At 44.0% G+C, this 19430-nt stretch overlaps 1 protein-coding gene across 1 annotated transcript; it reads right to left on the bottom strand.

Moving 5' to 3' along the window:
- Window positions 1–1257: 1257 nt before the first annotated feature.
- klhl20 (kelch-like family member 20) lies at window positions 1258–10360 on the bottom strand. Its single transcript, XM_029453541.1, has 14 exons — window positions 10239–10360; window positions 8366–8429; window positions 7408–7665; window positions 7158–7266; window positions 5754–5960; window positions 4707–4865; window positions 4460–4554; window positions 4183–4298; window positions 3207–3390; window positions 2971–3114; window positions 2661–2794; window positions 2323–2531; window positions 2043–2149; window positions 1258–1502 (listed from the first exon to the last, which is right to left on the bottom strand). The coding sequence occupies exons 2-14, from the start codon at window positions 8386–8388 to the stop codon at window positions 1418–1420; spliced, it is 1830 nt and encodes a 609-aa protein (XP_029309401.1). The 5' UTR covers window positions 8389–8429; window positions 10239–10360; the 3' UTR covers window positions 1258–1417.
- Between the last annotated feature and the right edge of the window lie 9070 nt (window positions 10361–19430).

The following is a 19430-nucleotide window of genomic DNA, read 5'->3' as shown; positions in this document are numbered from 1 at the left end:
ATCATGGGCTTGAGTCTTGCTTGCGGGCCCCTCTGTTCAACCAACCTTTGCATTTAGGGGGGGGGAAAAAAACTAAAAATCAGCATTTTCTTCGAGCTTGACCTTGGTAAAGGAAGTTTACTTCATCTGTTATGTAATGAGACAGACACACTCAAATCCTCTGCGACCACAGTAGATCGCTGGCTCCAGGGTTCAGTGCCAACACATTAAAAAGTGCGAGTGATTGTAGTGGTTTTACTAGGCTGTAAAACACACCATTTACCACTTTGTATGGAAACAGGCAAATGAATAGTAGTATAAACACTGATACCTTTAGCATTCAGCACTGGAGCCAACAATAAACCAGCGACACCATTGGATGATTCCAAGTTCTTTCCACTGAAGGGTTAATATGATCCTCACACTGTCAGCATCGGCCTGAAATCTTTAAACACGTAACGTAACAAACGGCCACAGTAGCCTCCTGTAAAGTGCAGCAGCATTCAGCGACTTTGGGAGAAAATGTTGAGTAGCAGCGACTTCTTCACACACATTCTACTAATGCTGCCCATCTTGCCTGGGGAAACAAGTTATGTTTTCCCTCTCTGGGTATCCAGCCTTAACATATAGACGCCTTCATAAGAAACTGCCTGACAGCTTTGTTCAATGCTACAAAAAGAGGCCCAGAGACTTTACAGCCACAGCTGAGCTCTACGCTTCAGAGCCGACAGCCATGTAGAAAAAGCAATGAATGGGTTCGTATGCAATGCTGCGTCTCCGGGAAGTAAGGAGTCTCACGCAATGAACAGAAGGGTTTCTGATTCGCTGGCTGTGTTTTAGTTGTGTTTTTTAAACTCATTAAGGGCGGTGGTCAGTTACCACAATTTTGGGGGGCTGGCATTTTAGGACAAGGGAAGGTGATGAGAGGACTTGACAGTTGGACAGACTGAAAAGCCCTCTTCCAGTGACCTGATGCTTGAACTTCTTAAACTTAGATGTGTAAGCTAATCTCCCGTAGCACCAATCTTTGTCAGGTTGAGTTCCATCACACACGGCAAATCAAACGTCCCAGACCGAGAGGCTTGAAGGGTGAAAACTTGCGAGGTCACAGGAGAAGGAACGTCCTCTCCAAACTGGAAGCTTCATGGTACTTAGTAGACTTCTGGTCTCAGTGCACTTCATGGTGGTCAATCAATGAAGACAACCTGGGTACTCCAAAGTTAATGACCTCAGAGCGGGGATGAGCTAGAGTTCAAAGTCTGTTCTTATTTCCGTCTCGTCGACCCCCCCCACGTCTTTCTCATCCTCGCATGAATCACAGCGTCTCTTTTGGAGGCACGGGAGTCGGTGAAAAGAGGCATCCATTGCAACGTGATGAGAAGTGTGTGACTCTGTGTGTGTGTGTGTGTGTGTGTGCGCGGGGGGCCGAGGGTTGGTGTTACCATATGTGGGATTCACAGTGAGTCATTTTAATGACGCCCACCCCCCCACCTAGCCGGCGGTAGTTCATTCCTCCGTACAACCTGGAAAGAAGAGTCAAATGATGAGGGAGGAGAAGTTTAAATGTTCTTTGTGCAGCAGGAACTCCGTGTTCTGATACGTGTTGAGCACTTATCACAAAAGGCTGCCCATGTATAGATCTAATCACCTCTTCTGGAGGGTGTATCATCACGTGATCTAATTACGTCAGATGACTTGACATTACTGGCAATAGTCATTACTTTTATAATATATATAATATATTATAATAACATTATAAAATCCAAAATTGGAGGAATATGGACATTGTTTGTGGAAAGTGATTTTGCTGTTGAATGCTTTCTGCACCACAAATACAAATCCCTTCACGTGAATTACATACACATCATCAAATCCTGTCAAATGTTCTGGCGAGTAAGATTAACCAAAGCGAAGCTTGAGGGGGCGTACGGCTACAGCCAATAGTGTGATATGGTAACACAAACTATCTTCCAAATCACTTCTAAACATCCATTAATAGAAATTGGTTTGAAGTTCAAGAGTTTTTTTTGCATTTTGTTATTATTTCACATGGTGCCTCTTACCTCCATGTGTTAGCATCAGGGTCGTAGACTTCTATAGTTTTGAGATACGTCGTCCCATCGAAGCCTCCTACTGCCATCAGCTGACCATTTACCACAGCCAAGCCAACCTACACACACACACACACACACACACACTTATACTTCAGCCTACTACACAGATTAAAACATTAAAAAGATTAAATGAAGTCCATCTAGTTATTCACATATAACTGAGGCAGCAACTAAAACACACACACACACACACACACACACACACACACACACGCACACACACGCTCACCCCGCTCCGTCTGGACGTCATGGCCACTACAGGAGACCACTGATTTGTCCGGGGGTTGTATCGCTCTGCACTGCTCAGCTCCGTGGTGTCGTCTCTGCCTCCCACAGAGTAAATCATGTCCTGGTAGACCGCACAGCCAAGGTGCTTCCTCCTGGTTCCCATCGGAGACACCGTGTGCCAGCGGTTCTCTTGAGGGTTGTAGCGCTCCACTGAGGAGGAGAGATAGAAAGAAAAGAGGAGGATATATTTATTATGGATTTTTTGCCAAATAACACCAAAACAAATTGCCTCCCCTAGCTTTAAATCAAGGTTATACTTCACATGACTCAGTACCATACCTGTATTTAACGGTGACGTCCCATCAGAACCTCCTACTGCGTACAGGAAGCCCCCTAGCACAGCGACAGCTACACCCAGTCGCCTGGTGCTCATGGAGGCTACACGAGTCCATTTGTTCTCCTTAGGATCATACCTAAAGCAAAAGAAGGATGCCACGACATGAGCTTTTCTGTAATGTTCACAACTTTTCTTGGGTCCATGTGAATGTAGGTAAGTCCATGTGGGCATATCCAGGTGCCAGGAACGTACAGAGGACTAGTTGGGCTGAGTGGGGATTCAAGACTGAGCCAGATACAATGATATAGATACCTTTCTACAATGTTGAGACAGGAAACCCCATCCTGTCCCCCGACAGCATACAGATAACCACCGAGGACAGCCACTCCCACGCTGGTGCGACAAGTGCTAGTGGGGGCCACATCACTGCTCCACTGATTGGTCTTAGGATCGTATCTGGACAGGAGAGATGGAATAAAGATTATTTATAATTATATTTTATCATTTTAATTCTAGATCTTAATCTCCATGCCGTGATCATGCCAGACCTCTCCACGGAGTTCAGGTACGACGAGCCATCGTGACCTCCCACCGCATACAGCAAGTCATCCAGAACACTGACGCCGACTCCACATCGCCGTTTACTCATCGACGCTACCATCCGCCACTCGTTGGTCTGGGGATCATAACGCTCCACGCTGGAAATGGCGTCACCGCTGCACCAACCACCAACTACAAGACAAGGAGACGATATTAACCCAGCACGTCTTGAAACACGGACCCCGTCTTGTTGACCATGCTCTATGCCAGTGGTTCCCAAATGGTGTGCCGTGAGACAACTCCCGGTGTGCCGTGGGATTTTGAAACAATTAGGCCTTTTGCATTTAACTGTACACAAGGTTATGAATGATTTTTTATTTACTTCAGCGTTTCCCCTAGGTTTACTGCTCTGCGGGGTGCTGCCTGGGGACGCAGCGCAAGGAAACCCTTTACTTTATCGGTACTTTGTCCTACACACTTATTTCACAATATAGAAACAATAGGTCTTATATGCTTTGGCCTAAATATAAATAAAACAATCATTAAAAAAAGAAATCTGTCAAAGTGAACCCATTTTAGGAATTTGTGCATGGTGGGAAATATTAGAGTGTGACACATCAAAGGCTCTCTGCTAGTGTGAAGGAGAATAGCTTCTTACAAGGACTAAATAAATAAATGTTCAGTGATAACAGTGATACTATGTGCTTGGTCTCTGGTGTGCCTTGGCCACAGAAGGTTTGGGAACCCCTGCTCTATACAACCAATGTGTCAAAGAAGATTCATTTTTTTAATAAAAGGATGTGAGCAAATTTAACTTTGGACTATTTTACTATTTTATAATTCAAATTGTGCTTGGAGAGAATTATTTTTTTATTATATATTATGACCTGAGAGATTTGAATATGTCAGGACAGATGTTCCTGGTATAAAATAAAACCCGGTAGTTACCTGATAACGAAAACCTTTGTCAAAAAAGGTACTGACCTGCAAAGAGTACTTCTCCACAGCGGATGGGTTTTCTCGGTCGGGTTCTGGGGCCCTGCATCAGCGGCCTCTCCTGCGGTAGCAGCAGGTAGTTCTTAGCCTCATCAACCAGGTCTCTGAAAAAATGTACATGATCATAAATCAAGGTTACGCATCATTACTGCATCAAAAGTTTCTCCTCCTCGTTAAGTTCAAACCCAAATTCTGGATCCAGATCTGCACCAGCAGCATTTCCCACCAAAGACTTTGAAATAGTTGACAAACAAACAACCCTCACCTGCACTCTTCGTCACTCTTAATGAGAGGGTCTGACCCAACAGTGCCAACCAGGAACTTGGGGCTGAGCAGCGGCAGACGGACATGCTGCAGGACCTACAGAACACAGGAAATCAGTCCAATCACTCTTCTGCTACAACAGAAATCTGAAGTAGTGCTGAGGGAAAAATCACCAAAATGTACACCAATAACCATACGGCCAGATGAACCAGTAACTGTCGTGGTAAGATACATGTTCGGCCACGAACCTGGGGAAGCTGTGGTCTGCGTTCCTGGATGCTGTATTTCACCCAGGCCATTACAGCGTTGAAAACCTGCTCCTCGCTCCGCACATTGAGCTCATCGCTGGAAATGATGTCAATCAACTGGTTGGCAGGCAGCAGCATGAACTCTTCACTTTCCATTACCTAAGACAACAGAGTAGAACAGTCAGCTGCTGTGAAACCAAGAGAAAACAATAAAGAGGAATTCTCCTTGATCAGTAAATCCATCTATTTTCACATCCACACCATCACTGCAGAGCTCTTGTTGACCAATATTAGTTCATCAAGACACACGTCATGTGAGAATTACGTTCTACAAATCCTGTGTGTTGTTAAGTGAAAGACAAGACATGTTAAAAATAACAATGGAAAATACAAGACAGTCATTCTATGCGTCTGTTTCTCCGTCTGTCAGGCAGCCAACTTGTTTGTCACATTATCTAAGGTTCGTCACAAATGTCCCAGACTTCTCAAGTGTCACACGAGGCAGCAAAGACAGATGCAAGACAAACAAGACAGCCTGTGTTTCAGATTTCCCCTTCCATTGACTCAAACTGCAAACCAGATATTGACTGTTTAGACTTTTTCCATGTTTTCAATCCGCTGTGAAACTATGCCACCAACGGTATTAGTGACTGTGCGCACACATCCTGAGAATTGGAACAGTCGGTAAACAGAACTGGAGAAAGACGCTGTAAACAAACCAACCGAACTATGAGCGTGTGACACGAGTTCCTGCTGAGGACATTATGGAGTATGTAAACACTAACACATGCTTGACTTCATGCTTTTCAAAAGAAGCAGTTAGTTGTTTACATGCAAAGTATCCATTGTAATTGCCAATTATCCTGCAGTTACCAGATGTTAACAGTTTTTAACAAAGAGTCGTTCCGACAGTAGTGTGGCAGATGAAAGGAACTATAATAACTCATAGTTGTGCTGCGTGTCGTTATATCAAGAATAACTTGCAGTCCGACTGAAACTGAAATGAGAAATCTGTGCACAGTTTCTTCTATGTATCCATGTTCTTACCTCCTGAAAATTGTGCTGGGTGAACTTGTCTGCAATGCGGAGCAGCTCGCGGCAGGAGTGTGTGTCTGCGAAGGCCCTGATGCCCAGGCAGTTGGAGGGATCCAGCTGCCTCTTGAGGAACTCGCAGCAGGCCTCCTGGATCTCAGCCAGCTGGAGGAGGCAGGCTGCAGGGAGCAGCGTCTGGACGTTTCCCTCCTCGACTGTCACCTAGGAGCAGGGAGGACAGGACGTCAGAGAATCTTGCTGCAATTGGTAAAGCACCTGAGCAAGACTTGTCTGCAGAGAGTCTCCCAACTCAGCTGTGGAACCCTGCAGCTCCTCCTCACAGACAGTTGTTTTAAGAAGACCAGCTCCAGTCAGGTGCACCTTTATTCTTTGAAACTCTGATGACAGGCCTTACTGTGAAGGAGTTTCTTGCCAATGTTGTTGTGATTGGTGCGTTTTCCTGATGTTTAGTCATGTGGTGTAGCAAATCTCTTCCAGTAAGTAATATATAAATAATGTAATACAGTATAATAATGGGTAATCACTATCTATCTAATGTTAGAAGGAGACAGTGTGCCTATGAGCTGGGTTGTAGTACATGCTTCAGGATCAGGATTCAACACATGTTTTTGTAAAAAGTAACTTGACAAGTCCCAGACAGAGATGAGCACATGTAACAGCGCGGGCCCCCCAAACACCCAAAACACATGTAAACATGTCCAAATATGGAGAAAACCTCAAAAGAGCCCCAAAGCTTTTTGTGTCACAACAAGTCTAACAAAAAAAGGGGTAAGATCATCCAAAAGGTGATACCTTTATTGTTTGTAAGAAAACGAGGGTAGAGGGACACATTTCGCCACTCTCAGGTTATGTTGGGGATAAAAGCAGGAGCACAACCCGGTCTGATGACCGTATCATACTCAGTTCATCTCTGTCTTTTGAAGAATAAACTGTATTGCATCAAGCTCTGTTCATCTCCAGTGAATTCCTTTTGAACCTGTTTTACTTTTAATCTACTACAATAGCGCTTCAATTGTACGGAAGTTACGATGTTGGTGAGGAGGACCTGACTCCTACATTTGGGAAAACTCTATCCTTACCATCGCCATTCAAGGTCAGTGCTTAACCTTAAACATCTTAAGAGAGTTTCTCAAATCATGCGTGACCATCTGGAGACGACACAGATTTTTAGCTATGGTGCCCACCTGCATGCGTATGGTCTATAGCAGCCTACATGTAACTTATCTCCATTATCTTTTTCTCCATCTGACCTTTCTTTTTAAATATGTGCACATTAACCATAAAATATGTTCAATACGGTTTCACATTCTCATCAATCGTGGAACGTGGCAATGTGTGCAAACAACGCACCACCAATCCCCAATGCCAAATATAAACACGGTTTAGTGTCGCTGTTACCTGTGACGTGTAGGCAAAATCAATGAGCAGCTCCATGGCTCTCTCATCGATGTCGCGGATAACCACTTCAGTCTGCCTGCTCTCTGCCAGCTCTCCTGTGAACATCGCCCTGAAGAGAGATTATTGTTACAGCCGGCACTCAAAGTTCTCCGTATTCACTTCGATGTGAATTCATTGGGTCGTGGATTTATTTCCAGATATATTTTCCTTCCCCAGATGTGCGTTGAATTCAATGTCCATCTGTTTGTACCTGAAGTATGGGCTGCAGGCAGACAGGATCACACGGTGAGCGTAAATCTTCTTGGCACCCACCACCAGCACCACGTCACAGAGCTCACGGTGTTTTCTCAACAGGTTGATCACCTCCAGGGTCTGCCGTGGGTGTTTGTCCGAGACATAGGGCATGCGCGCAGGCTGGGGGACCCCTTCAGGGAGCTTGTTGGGGTCCCCCAGAGTACAGCGGCTGGTGATGTCCATTCCAGTGGCGTCTTGGCGTGCGCTGGTGACCCTAAACATGAACCAGATAATAACAATTAAGTGAAAAGCAAGGATATATTTACTCACTTAACATCTCAACAACTCGTCTTGTTCAGCCTTAATACAAAGTCAGATTTGTTTTTAAATGTATAATCAGGAGTTAACATATAATGATGCAGTGTTTGGAAACATCTGTGTAGGATGCTGTAGATCACAAATGACTCTGGTAGCTCACCTGGTAGAGCGGGCGCTCAGGTACTAAGGCTTACCGCAGCAGCCTTTCCTGTGTATCTTTAGCGATACTATAATAAAGGCATTAGCAATGCAAAAGGACCGGGGTCTGATCCACTCAGTTCTCAGAGGTTGGGAGGTGGGGGGGGGGGGGGGGGGGGGGGGGGGGGAGACTTAAGAGTAAATTATGTATGGTAGGTATAAGTCTGCCTTGTATACAAGCTTATGTTTGTCACATAACAAGATGGGTGGCACGGTGTTACACAAGATCTCTGAATGAGAACCAGAGTCTGAAGAATTGTCATTACTACAGTGGATAGTTGTACACTCTTCCCCCTCGAATACAAAACATTTTCTGTGAGTAAAAAATTCTTTCAGCCATGGTGGTGACATTTAATCTAAGCTTTGATTAAAAAAGGTTATTGTCTAATCTAGAGCTCTAGTCTGGAAATAATGCCAACATCATTTTCAATTTGCAAAGAAATGCATACCACCCCTACCTGCGCATTGGCTTTGCGTCCATGCACTGAAGAACAATGTTTGGTCCCACACCTTGGGGTTGACCTACAAAGACAACAACAGAAATCACACTTTTTCTGTAGTCAGTTTGTCCTCACCACAAATGTAAAGAAATTGAAAGTCAACGTAGCGCTGTTTGCCAGAGAGCCCTTTCACAATTCCCCTGTTGAACATTTAGTTTGGGATCTAGTTTTACGTTTCCATTTGGAAATTGTGCTTGGACTGCTGACGAGAAAGCTACTACATCCCCTTGCACACTGATGGCTTTTTCTGTTTATCATTGTAGTTTGTGCCACACATCCTGTCCTGCTGCCTTCTGAATTTGATCTGTAGCCATATCTCTAAACAAGACCAGATTGAGACATACACATCTGTACAATCACATACCATGCAATAAACCCTGACTTTGTAAAGAATATGAATCGTTTTTATTGACACTGTGTCATACAGGTGTTTAAATATATGTGGAGACTATAAGTATGTGGTGACCATTCCTGTATTTGTTATCAAAACACATTCGTAAATGGGGTTGGAGAGAGCTTTCAATGTAATACAGTCCTATACAACACCACCACTAACTACAGCCTCGGAAATGTCCATAAAGTTGCATCTACACTTCTTTGACAGTAAAACTCAATATACAATACAATCTTCACATATGTAGGCTATTATTTCTTGCAAAGTAATAGTATGGAGCTGCAATACATTTTACAAATGCAACTATTGCACGGGTAACTTTGTGTGTGCTAGTTACACTTTGTTGTGACATTTGAGTGATGGGATTCTTGTAATTGTAAATAACACTTTATCCGTGGTGGTTGTATTCCGTGAGGTTAAGAGAATGAAGGGAATACGCAATGTAGCTGCATTGTGGGTGTATTGGTTAATTACAGTAATGTTGTCTCCGTTTTATTATATCACCCTTTGGCATCTTGATTTGTTGTTTAATTAATTGTACATTTGATACTGACAACAGTCAGTTTGGGAATCAGCTGTCACAGAATGCAGCTGCTAGGTGGAGCACTGTTTTCAGATAACATTACACTAACGTCGTTAACCTTATCAGGATTGATTAGTGTGAGAACAGGAAGGCAAAACGATTAGTGTTGCACGGGATCAGCAAGACAGCGGCTCAGGATGCTCACTTACTAATGGCATCAGCTTCATGTCAAAATATCCCCACTGTCCCTCCTATCATTTCATATAACATGAATGTGGGTTAATTCAGATCGCTTCCTGTAGGTAGTTTGTTTTAAGATAAATTCTTCGCACGATTAACGAGTAGTTAAGATAAGCTAGCTAACTGTTTGTTGTTAGCAGTTTCAGCAGATAGACAGATCCGAAAGCGAAGACAGTTCACCTAGCTTGCTAGCAAACGTTAATCACAATTTCCAATGGTATGGCAAGAAACGGGCTCTAGTGAGGTTTATCGACAGTTGTGACAAAAAATAATTTACTAAAGAGAAGGAATTCGTGCTTCCTGAGTCAAATGTTATTTGCGCAGCACTATAAAAAGCAACGAGATAGCGTAGCTAACGACTTAGTTAGGTCACTTTCCGAGGATGTCGGATAACGCTATGTGCTATCGCTAGCACTGTGGGAGGGAATCCACAGGCGAATCCTAACTAAATACAAACGTAACGTTAAAGTTAATTGATACAACCAAAGAAAAGAAAATGCAACAACATATGAAGAAATTCCACAGTAGACTGACATGTTTAGGTTATCTGTTATAAACTGTAATGCTAACGTTAAACAAGTTAACGTCAACGCTTCCAAAACAGCATCTATTAAAATTGTTAGCAGTGACAACTATCAGGACAAAAAGTAGAGACATTTAAGACAAGTGTTTACCTTATATTTCCATCCCAACGACAGGAAGAAGTTGCCCAGGTTGCTAATGTTTACAATTGAATGCCGTTGGCTAAACACTGGTGTTTTTCTTCCTCTGTATTATGCGCATGCCAAATTCCAAGCGCCACTTCCGGACATTGTGTTTTTCAAAATAAAACTATAGGATTACGTCATTGCAATAGGCAATAGTCCTCGATATAATTTTGGACTATGCAAGCAAGTTAAACAATATTATAATATTTGCACAAATCTGCAATTTATGAAATAATTGCATTTATATCAAGGATTATGCAAGCATTTGTGTATTAGTATTAGACAGCGATTGGCTCAGTTGGGGGAGGTAAAAACACCTCTCTAGTGAAAAACTTTGCACAGATACAAGTTAGTATCTTCAAGGTCATTTAATGGTTGACCTTAACGTCATTGCTCCTGAAAGTATCTCCCTTTATATCTCAAACTTAAACTGTAAATTCAGAATATCAAAATAATTAATCATAGCATGCAATGGGGGACAAAATACACAGAAAAAGTGTAATTAACATTTAGCCACTTGTATCTGGAAAATAACAATGTCATAAAATGACCATTGCCTAATTGTTCTTCTGGTTGATTTGATAACAATCATTGTATATTAAAATGCAACAAAATACTAAAATACAGGAACAAACCATTTTGCTGCCTAATTCCTCCAATCAGAAACATGCTAGAGTGATGACACTTGAACTGCACATGCCCAGTCATTTTGGGATGTGCATGTGGCTTTCATGATACCCAAGGTCGCAGTTCACATTCACTGTAGTGTTAAAAAAAAAATCAGTTTTTAAAACAGTTGCCGTTTTGTACAATAATTACATGTTAAGTAAGAGTTTGTTACATTGCAAATTGTTCCATTCTTACTGTCCAACACTGAAATATGGAGAGATTGAATACCATTTGTAACATGTAGCTCATTATCACAACAATCAACGTGGTCATCATCAATATACAATCCCTCTTCATTAGTTAGCTTCATTATATCCACATGGTTTATATTTTGTTTATATTTATCAGTGCGAACTAAATAAAATAATCTACAAAACAGAAAAAGACTACTGTTGGTTTTGGCCTCCAATTCAGAGGAGTGACGGCAGAGAAGGTCTCCTCCACCTGTCCCAACATAATGTGGACTTCACAACTTTCCGTCCAGCAGAGGGTCCAGCTTTCTCCGAGGTCTCTGTGCACTGAGATGGCCGCCCCCATCTCGTCTTTTCCCTGTCCTCTTCGTCTTCCTCCTTTCCTCCTCTTCCAACTTCTCTTTTTCCTTCTCCTCCTCCTCTCCTTTCTTCTCCTCTTTCCCCTCCTTCTATTCTTACTCCTCTTCCCTCTCTTAAGAGTGGCTTGGCTCTGGTCAGTCAAGTTGTTGCTGGTGAGCAGCCTCATGACGTCCCAGCTCTGCTGGCTTCCGCTTCATCACAGAGGTCCTCTAAGTTCTCCTCCTCATAACCTTTATCTAGCTCATAACCTCCTGCACCTGCTCCTCCTCCTGCTCTTTCTCCTGCTCCTCCTCCACCTTCCTGGGTCCTGGCTTTGTTGACAGCAGGATCTGCTTGATCAGTGTGAAGGGGCACAGGGGCATTAGGCTGCTGCACCTGTAGTTTTAAGAGAAAACAGATGAGAGGTACACATTATTTCTATATATATTATACAGGACCGGAGAACCTTTACTAGGAATTCACCAATGTTGTAATCGATCAACTGTCGTCAGTTGTATACACTAAACTACACCCATTTCTCACCAAATTAGCATGTATATACACATGGGAAAACCACATACAAATATGTGATAGACTCCTTTTCCGATTTGTTTTTTTTTCTAGTGTGTCACGTCCGACTTTACGGACGCACCGGAAAGCAATTCTTTCTTTATATCTGTTGCTTATCAATCTTTCTTTCAAAGCCAGTGTTTGAGACAATTGTGAGTTTTAATGTTTTTAAAGTTTTAAGTACAGTATGTTGTATCATCATCAGTGAGGTAAAATTACTTTCTGTCATTACTTAGCATGTCCACTCAGGTGTCATGTTTCCATCACTGCCGATCAGCGCTGGAGCTGATAAATACCTGCGACTACAGCTGAGTCATTTGTCCCGGGAACGAATGCCAATTGTTTTGGCCCTTTGGAATCTCAAACAGCAGTGGGGGTTGAGGAGCTGGATAGAAACGGTACCTTCTTGAAGCGAAAGGCAACAGAACAGAAGTCTAGGAGCTCCACAGGGAATTCCTCATCATCACTGGATTCATCATCATTACAGGATGCATCCATATCACTGGATCCATCAGCGGATTGATCATCAACACTAGATTCATCGTTGTCACTAGATTAAAAGGACGTGTCAGACGAAGCTATCGGGAACAAGGCAACAACCAACATGCATTAAACATGGTCATAAAAAAGGATGACGTATTTATCCTAATTGAAATATAAGTCTCTAACCAAAAAACACTCGTTTTGAATGTTATCAGCCCAATAAATGGCCGTTCTCACTACCATTATAATGCCTGAGACGCAGCAAACTGCACCTACCCATATTGCTTAAATGAAATGTATTCTAACAGCCTGTTATCAAAATAAGAAAGTATCCTGTGCTCCTGCCAGACAGTAGTCTGGGTTTTTTATTTGTCCGTGTTGGCACCTACTTTTAAAGAAGTTGGTGTCCTCCTCATTCTCCAGTTGAGGGACAAAGAGCCTTTTGACTGAGGAGGTTGTTCAGGTCCAGAACCTGGAAGAATGGCTGGGCCTTCACCTCACTGGCTGCTCCTGGAGAAGAAGTGAGACAATCAAACATTTAGTTTGTACATCTGCACATGTTGATACCTGACCCAAACACTGCCTTCCAAATGTCTCTGGATCTCTCACTGCAGTTATCAGGGCATATGCTCTCTATGGACAACATTTTCAATAAGGGGTATCATTCCCTCTATACGTAGTGCATCTCCAACCATGACACCAGTTAGTCTTCTAATAAAAATGGAGATGATAATTGGCACTACAACTATCTGTCGCCATGGCCTGATTAAACTGCTCAGGTGTCCATATTTCAGTTTATCTGTTTGTCATACTGTATTTATTCTCCTGTTCATCATTAGTAAAGCTGTTACTAACCTGTACCCAGATGCCTCACAAAGTTATTTTTTAGGAGAACGGTGATGAGATCTTGGCAGGGAATCTCCATCATGTGGCCAGCTGACAAATGAGTACAAAGGTTGCATATAATGAGGAGATAATGATTTGACTTAAGATTCCTACCTTTAACCGCATGATAAAATATCTCTTCTTGAGAGCTACCAGAGACAGGGGTTGAGCCCACCAGGAAATTGTAGAGAATTATGCCTATTGCCCACCAGTCTATAGGCTTCCCATAGCCTTTTTTCAAGATTCCTTCTGGGACAATGAACTCTGGCGTACCCCATACCTGTAATTAAAGAAGGGAGGAAATCAAAAAGGATTAGTAAGAACAACAATACATTAAACACAGATTGAACATATTGTAAGTATGAGAGAATAAGAGAATAACCTCTGTGTCAGTGAACTCTCTGACAGTTTTCACAATGCATCCTTCATTCAGGTCTGGTGCCATGTTCACTGGACCAATCTGTGACAGTCCAAAACGAGCCACCTTAATGTGGCCCGTGGAACTGATCAACAGACGTCGTTAGCATGTCTTGCTAATTAGTAAGCTATTACTATATAAGCTAAACTGCTATATAAGAATTAAATCATCATCTTATATATTGTTTTATCAGTCATAATATTATGGTTGACTAGCTGTATGCTGCAATACAAGCAGTATTCCTGTATTCCAGTATACAGCAGTAACTAAGTAGGGTCTAAAACCAGACATATAAAAGAAAATGTTTGAGCTAGATGCTGTCCTTGGTTGGTGACTCACTTGCTGGGTTTGAAGTCTCTGTGTAAGATGCCGTAGCTGTGGATTTACTCCAAAGCTAAGACAGCCTCTGCGAAATACATGCGGGCCATGTCCACAGGAAGACGCTTATGGTGTTGCAGCAGGGTGGCACAATGACGGTGACAGTGACAGTGTCATGTCAGATGCTATGTTTAGGTCTCCTTAGTGTGTGTGTCAGATGTGTACAGCGGCTGGGTAGACCAATCCAAGGCAACCACTTTACCTCCTACATACTCCATCACCATGCACAGGCCCCTCTTTGTGTCAAATGAACAAAACACTGAAACAACAAAAGGGTTGTCAGTAAACGTGAGTATGTCTCGCTCGACCTGGACCTGCAACTTTTGGGCCATGTCCTGCTGTTTGATCAGTTTCATGGCAAAGGTTTGACCTGTCTCTTTGTGGCAAACAAGGTTTACAGTCATAGACAAAATCTTAATGCAAGGACAAAATAATTGTACAGTACATAGTTGGTTCTGTCCTGCTTTGACTGGACTTTCTGCACTATCGATAGAACATCATTTCATTGACAGTGGTTTTTAATTTGTGTTATTTGGAGAGACAGGTTACAAATAACAAAGACAAGACCTCTTTTTATACATCACATACTACAAAGGTAGGCTAAGTCGTCATCATAGTGCATTGTTAATAAGATTTAAGTATATTCCATTTTGTAAAATATTCTGTCTGATCCGATTAATGCTTGTCGGAGTTTTCCTGTTTGGTAACTGAACTTTTAACTATGTATAGACAAGTGAAATGGCTGGGGAAGAAATGCCTAAAGATGAGAAACGTCTACCTCGTGGAGAACCTTCTCCAGGTTATTGTGCAGTTCCACAAAGTAGTAGCAGTTTACCAGACCATGCTGGATGGTGTTGTCACAATCCCTGGACAGCTCGACTAACTGGAGCTGAATGAACATCAGGGCTCGGGTGGCCTGGAGCAGGGTACAGCCCGGGTACTCTGCCATTAGGTCCATTTGTACTGATTCCTGGGACTGAACCAGGATTATTGACAGAATTTAAAATAATGAGAAGAGCTTAAAATAAAGGTAGGTACATAGGACATTCTATTTAGCATTTAAACAGTATACAAACAAGTAAATGCTTTAAAACACACTGCCATGTTGTTGACATGTATTACGTGTTAATTAAGTCCAAGTATAGTAATATTTACATTACTATACATTACCTCACCTCCTGTAGTATATTCAGGACACATGTCCTGAATATACAATCTATAGCTGTTAGAAAAACTATTTGATCCCATTTTTAGATAGAAGAGAACTGGTGCTCAGTAGTGTCCATGTTTGAAAGACATATACCAACACAATAAAACTTAACCATAGAATTAGTTTGGACTTGTCACTGGTTTCTCCAAACATGATAACTTAAAATTTATAGCAAACACAACTGCAAGAGTTGCGACTTTGAACTCAAAAGTGGACAAACCCCCTTTTTTAAATGACATATCAACTTAAAAAGTAATAAAATAAAAAGTGTTAATACAATTAAATACTTAAAGTTCCCGAGATAGTGTTTTCTTTCTTGTTGAAGTTGAAATACACTAAAAATGGAGTTTACTGTACACTGAACTGTACTGAGAAGGAAAGGTTTGCTTTGTCTTTATCGGACGCCACTGAAACTTAACAGAAAGATATAACACACATATACTTTTAAATCCATGTATATAATATATGTGTACACACACACACACACACACACTTTACAAAAGCAAAAGTAACAATACCACACTCAATTCAAATTAATTAACAGAAAAGTTGCTGTCAGACAAGTTATTATTATAAATGATAGGTTATGGTATTATATGTACATCTATAAATATACACTGTATAAAAGACATATATGTTTTTGAAGAACTTGTAAAATTAGCTAATTTAACAGCTTCATATTGTTCTGATAGTTAAATCTGTAACAATTAATCATTATTCATCAACTGATCATATATAAAGTCCTAATCTGCAAATTAACTAGTGACTATAACTGTCAGATTAATGCAGTGGAGTAAAAGAACAGATCCTCCTGAAAAGTAGTGGTGCAGAAAATTAAATACTCAAGCAAAGTACAAGCACTGCATAACTTTAAATACTTGAGTAGAAGTACATACCATCACTCCATCTTTGAAGGACAAAATTAATTCCAGGAAATAAAGTAAATTTCCTCTCTGGGAACCATCACCTTATCGTGGTGGAGAGGTTTGTGTGTCCCTATGAACCTGAGAGCTGTGTTGTCTGGAGCCTAGTGCTCCTGGTAGGGTCTAGGCAAATTGGTCTCAGGTGAGGGGCCAGACTAAGAATGGTTCAAAAACGACTTCATGAAAGAAAGGGAAAGGAAAGGAGAGACCCTGCCCGGAGGAAGCCCGGGGCCCCCATCTGGAGCCAGGCCCAGAGGGAGGGCCCGACAGCGAGCGCCTGGTGGCCGGGTTTGCCACGGAGCCCGGTCGGGCACAGCCCGAAGAAGCTACGTGGTGCCTCCCATCCATCCATCCATCCTGTGGGCCCACCACTCATGGGAAAAACCGCTGGGGTCGGGTGCGCTGTCACACGGGTGGCAGTGATGGTCAGGGACCTCGACGGACCAGACCCGGGCAGCAGAGGCTGGCTCTGGGGAGTATTCGGCCTTCTTGGAGACTCTGAATGGAGCCCTGCAGGGGGCTCCAGTAGGGGACTCCGTAGTCTTGCTGGGAGACTTCAACGCACACGTGGGAAACGATGGAGAGACCTGGAGATGCGTGATTGGGAGGAAGGGCCTCCCTGATCTAAACCCGAACGGTTGTTTGTTGTTGGACTTCTGTGCTAGTCATGGAATGGCCATAACACCATGTTCGAACATAAGGATGCTCATAAGTGCACGTGGTACCAGAGCACCCTAGGCCAAAAGGTAAATTTTGTAATCGTATCATCTGATCTGAGGCCGCATGTTTTGGACACTCGAGTGAAGAGAGGGGCGGAGCTGTCGACTGATCACCATCTGGTGGTGAGTTGGATCAAGGGGTGGGGGAAGACTCTGGACAGACCTGGTAAACCCAAACGGGTAGTGCGGGTGAACTGGGAACGTCTGGAGGAAGCCCCTGTCCTGGGGATCTTTAACTCACACCTCCGGCGGAGCTTTTCAGCTATCCCTGTGGAGGTTGGGGGCATTGAACCTGAGTGGGCGATGTTCAAAACCTCTATTGCTGAAGCTGCGGTGATGAGCTGTGGTCTCAAGGTCTTAGGTGCCTCAAGGGGCGGTAACCCTCGAACACCGTGGTGGACCCCGGTGGTCAGGGAAGCTGTCCGACTGAAGAAGGAGTCCTTCCGGGTTATGTTATCCGGGAGGATTCCGGAAACAGTTGCAGGGTATCGAAGGACTAGAACGGGCGGCAGCTTCTGCCGTGTCAGAGGCAAAGCAGCGGGTGTGGGAGAAGTTCGGAGAAGCTATGGAGAAGGACTTTCGGTCGGCACCAAGGTGCTTCTGGAAAACCATCCGGCACCTCAGGAGGGGGAAGCGAGGAACCATCCAAGCTGTGTACAGCAAGGGTGGGACCCTGCTGACTTCAACTGAGAAGGTTATCGGCCGCTGGAAGGAGCACTTTGAGGAACTCCTGAATCCGACTAACACGCCCTCTATGGTTGAGGCAGAGCTGGAAGCTGATGGGGGATCATCGTCAATTTCCCTGATGGAAGTCACTGAGGTAGTCAAACAACTCCACAGTGGCAAAGCCGCAGGGGTTGATGAGATCCGTCCAGAAATGCTGAAGGCTTTGAGTGTTGAGGGGCTGTCTTGGTTGACATGCCTCGTCAACATTGCGTGGAAGTCTGGGACAGTGCCTAGGGGTTGGCAGACCGGGGTGGTGGTTCCCCTATTTAAAAAGGGGGACCAGAGAGTGTGTGCCAACTACAGGGGTATCACACTTCTCAGCCTCCCTGGTAAAGTCTACTCCAAGGTACTGAAAAGGAGGGTTCGGCCAGTAGTCGAACCTCTGATTGAAGAGGAACAATGCGGATTCCGTCCTGGTCGTGGAACAACAGACCAACTCTTTACTCTTGCAAGGATCCTAGAGGGGGCCTGGGAGTACGCCCATCCGGTCTACATGTGTTTTGTGGATCTGGAGAAGGCGTATGACCGGGTCCCCCGGGTGATACTGTGGGAGGTGCTGCGGGAGTATGGGGTGAGGGGGTCACTTTTGAAGGCCATCCAATCCCTGTACGTCCAAAGCGAGAGTTGTGTCCGGATACTCGGCAGTAAGTCGGACTCGTTTCCCGTGAATGTTGGCCTCCGACAGGGCTGCGCTTTATCACCAATCCTGTTCGTGATTTTCATGGATAGGATATCGAGGCGTAGTCGTGGAGGAGAGGGGTTGCAGTTTGGTGACCTGAGGATCTCATCGCTGCTCTTTGCAGATGATGTGGTCCTTATGGCATCATCGGTCTGTGACCTTCAACAGTCACTGGATCCGTTCGCAGCCGAGTGTGCAGCGGTTGGGATGAGGATCAGCACCTCCAAATCTGAGGCCATGGCTCTCAGCAGGAAACCAGTGGATTGCCTACTCCGGGTAGGGAATGAGCCATTACCCCAAGTGAAGGAGTTCAAGTACCTCGGGGTCTTGTTCGCGAGTGAGGGGACAATGGAGCAAGAGATTGGCCGGAGAATCGGAGCAGCGGGGGCGGTATTACAGTCACTTTACCGCACCGTTGTGACGAAAAGAGAGCTGAGCCAGAAGGCAAAGCTCTCAATATACCGGTCGATCTTCGCTCCTACCCTCACCTATGGTCATGAAGGCTGGGTCATGACCGAAAGAACGAGATCACGGGTACAAGCGGCCGAAATGGGTTTTCTCAGACGAGTGGCTGGCGTCTCCCTTAGAGATAGGGTGAGAAGCTCAGCCATCCGTGAGAGACTCGGAGTAGAGCCGCTGCTCCTTTACGTTGAAAGGAGCCAGTGGTTCGGGCATCTAGTAAGGATGCCACCTGGGCGCCTCCCTAGGGAGGTGTTCCAGGCACGTCCAGCTGGGAGGAGACCCCGGGGAAGACCCAGGACTCGGTGGAGAGATTATATCTCCTCACTGGCCTGGGAACGCCTCAGGATCCCCCAGTCGGAGCTGGAGGATGTGGCCCGGAGAAGGGAAGATTGGGGTTCCTTACTGGAGCTGCTGCCCCCGCGACCCGATCCCGGATAAGCGGTAGACGATGGATGGATGGATGGATGGATAAAGTAAATTTGAACAAGCAATAAACAAAGCTTTTTG

The sequence above is a fragment of the Cottoperca gobio genome, chromosome 17 (genome assembly GCF_900634415.1).
Source record: "Cottoperca gobio chromosome 17, fCotGob3.1, whole genome shotgun sequence".
NCBI classification, from domain to species: domain Eukaryota; kingdom Metazoa; phylum Chordata; class Actinopteri; order Perciformes; family Bovichtidae; genus Cottoperca; species Cottoperca gobio.
This window is presented reverse-complemented; position numbering and strand designations above follow the sequence as displayed.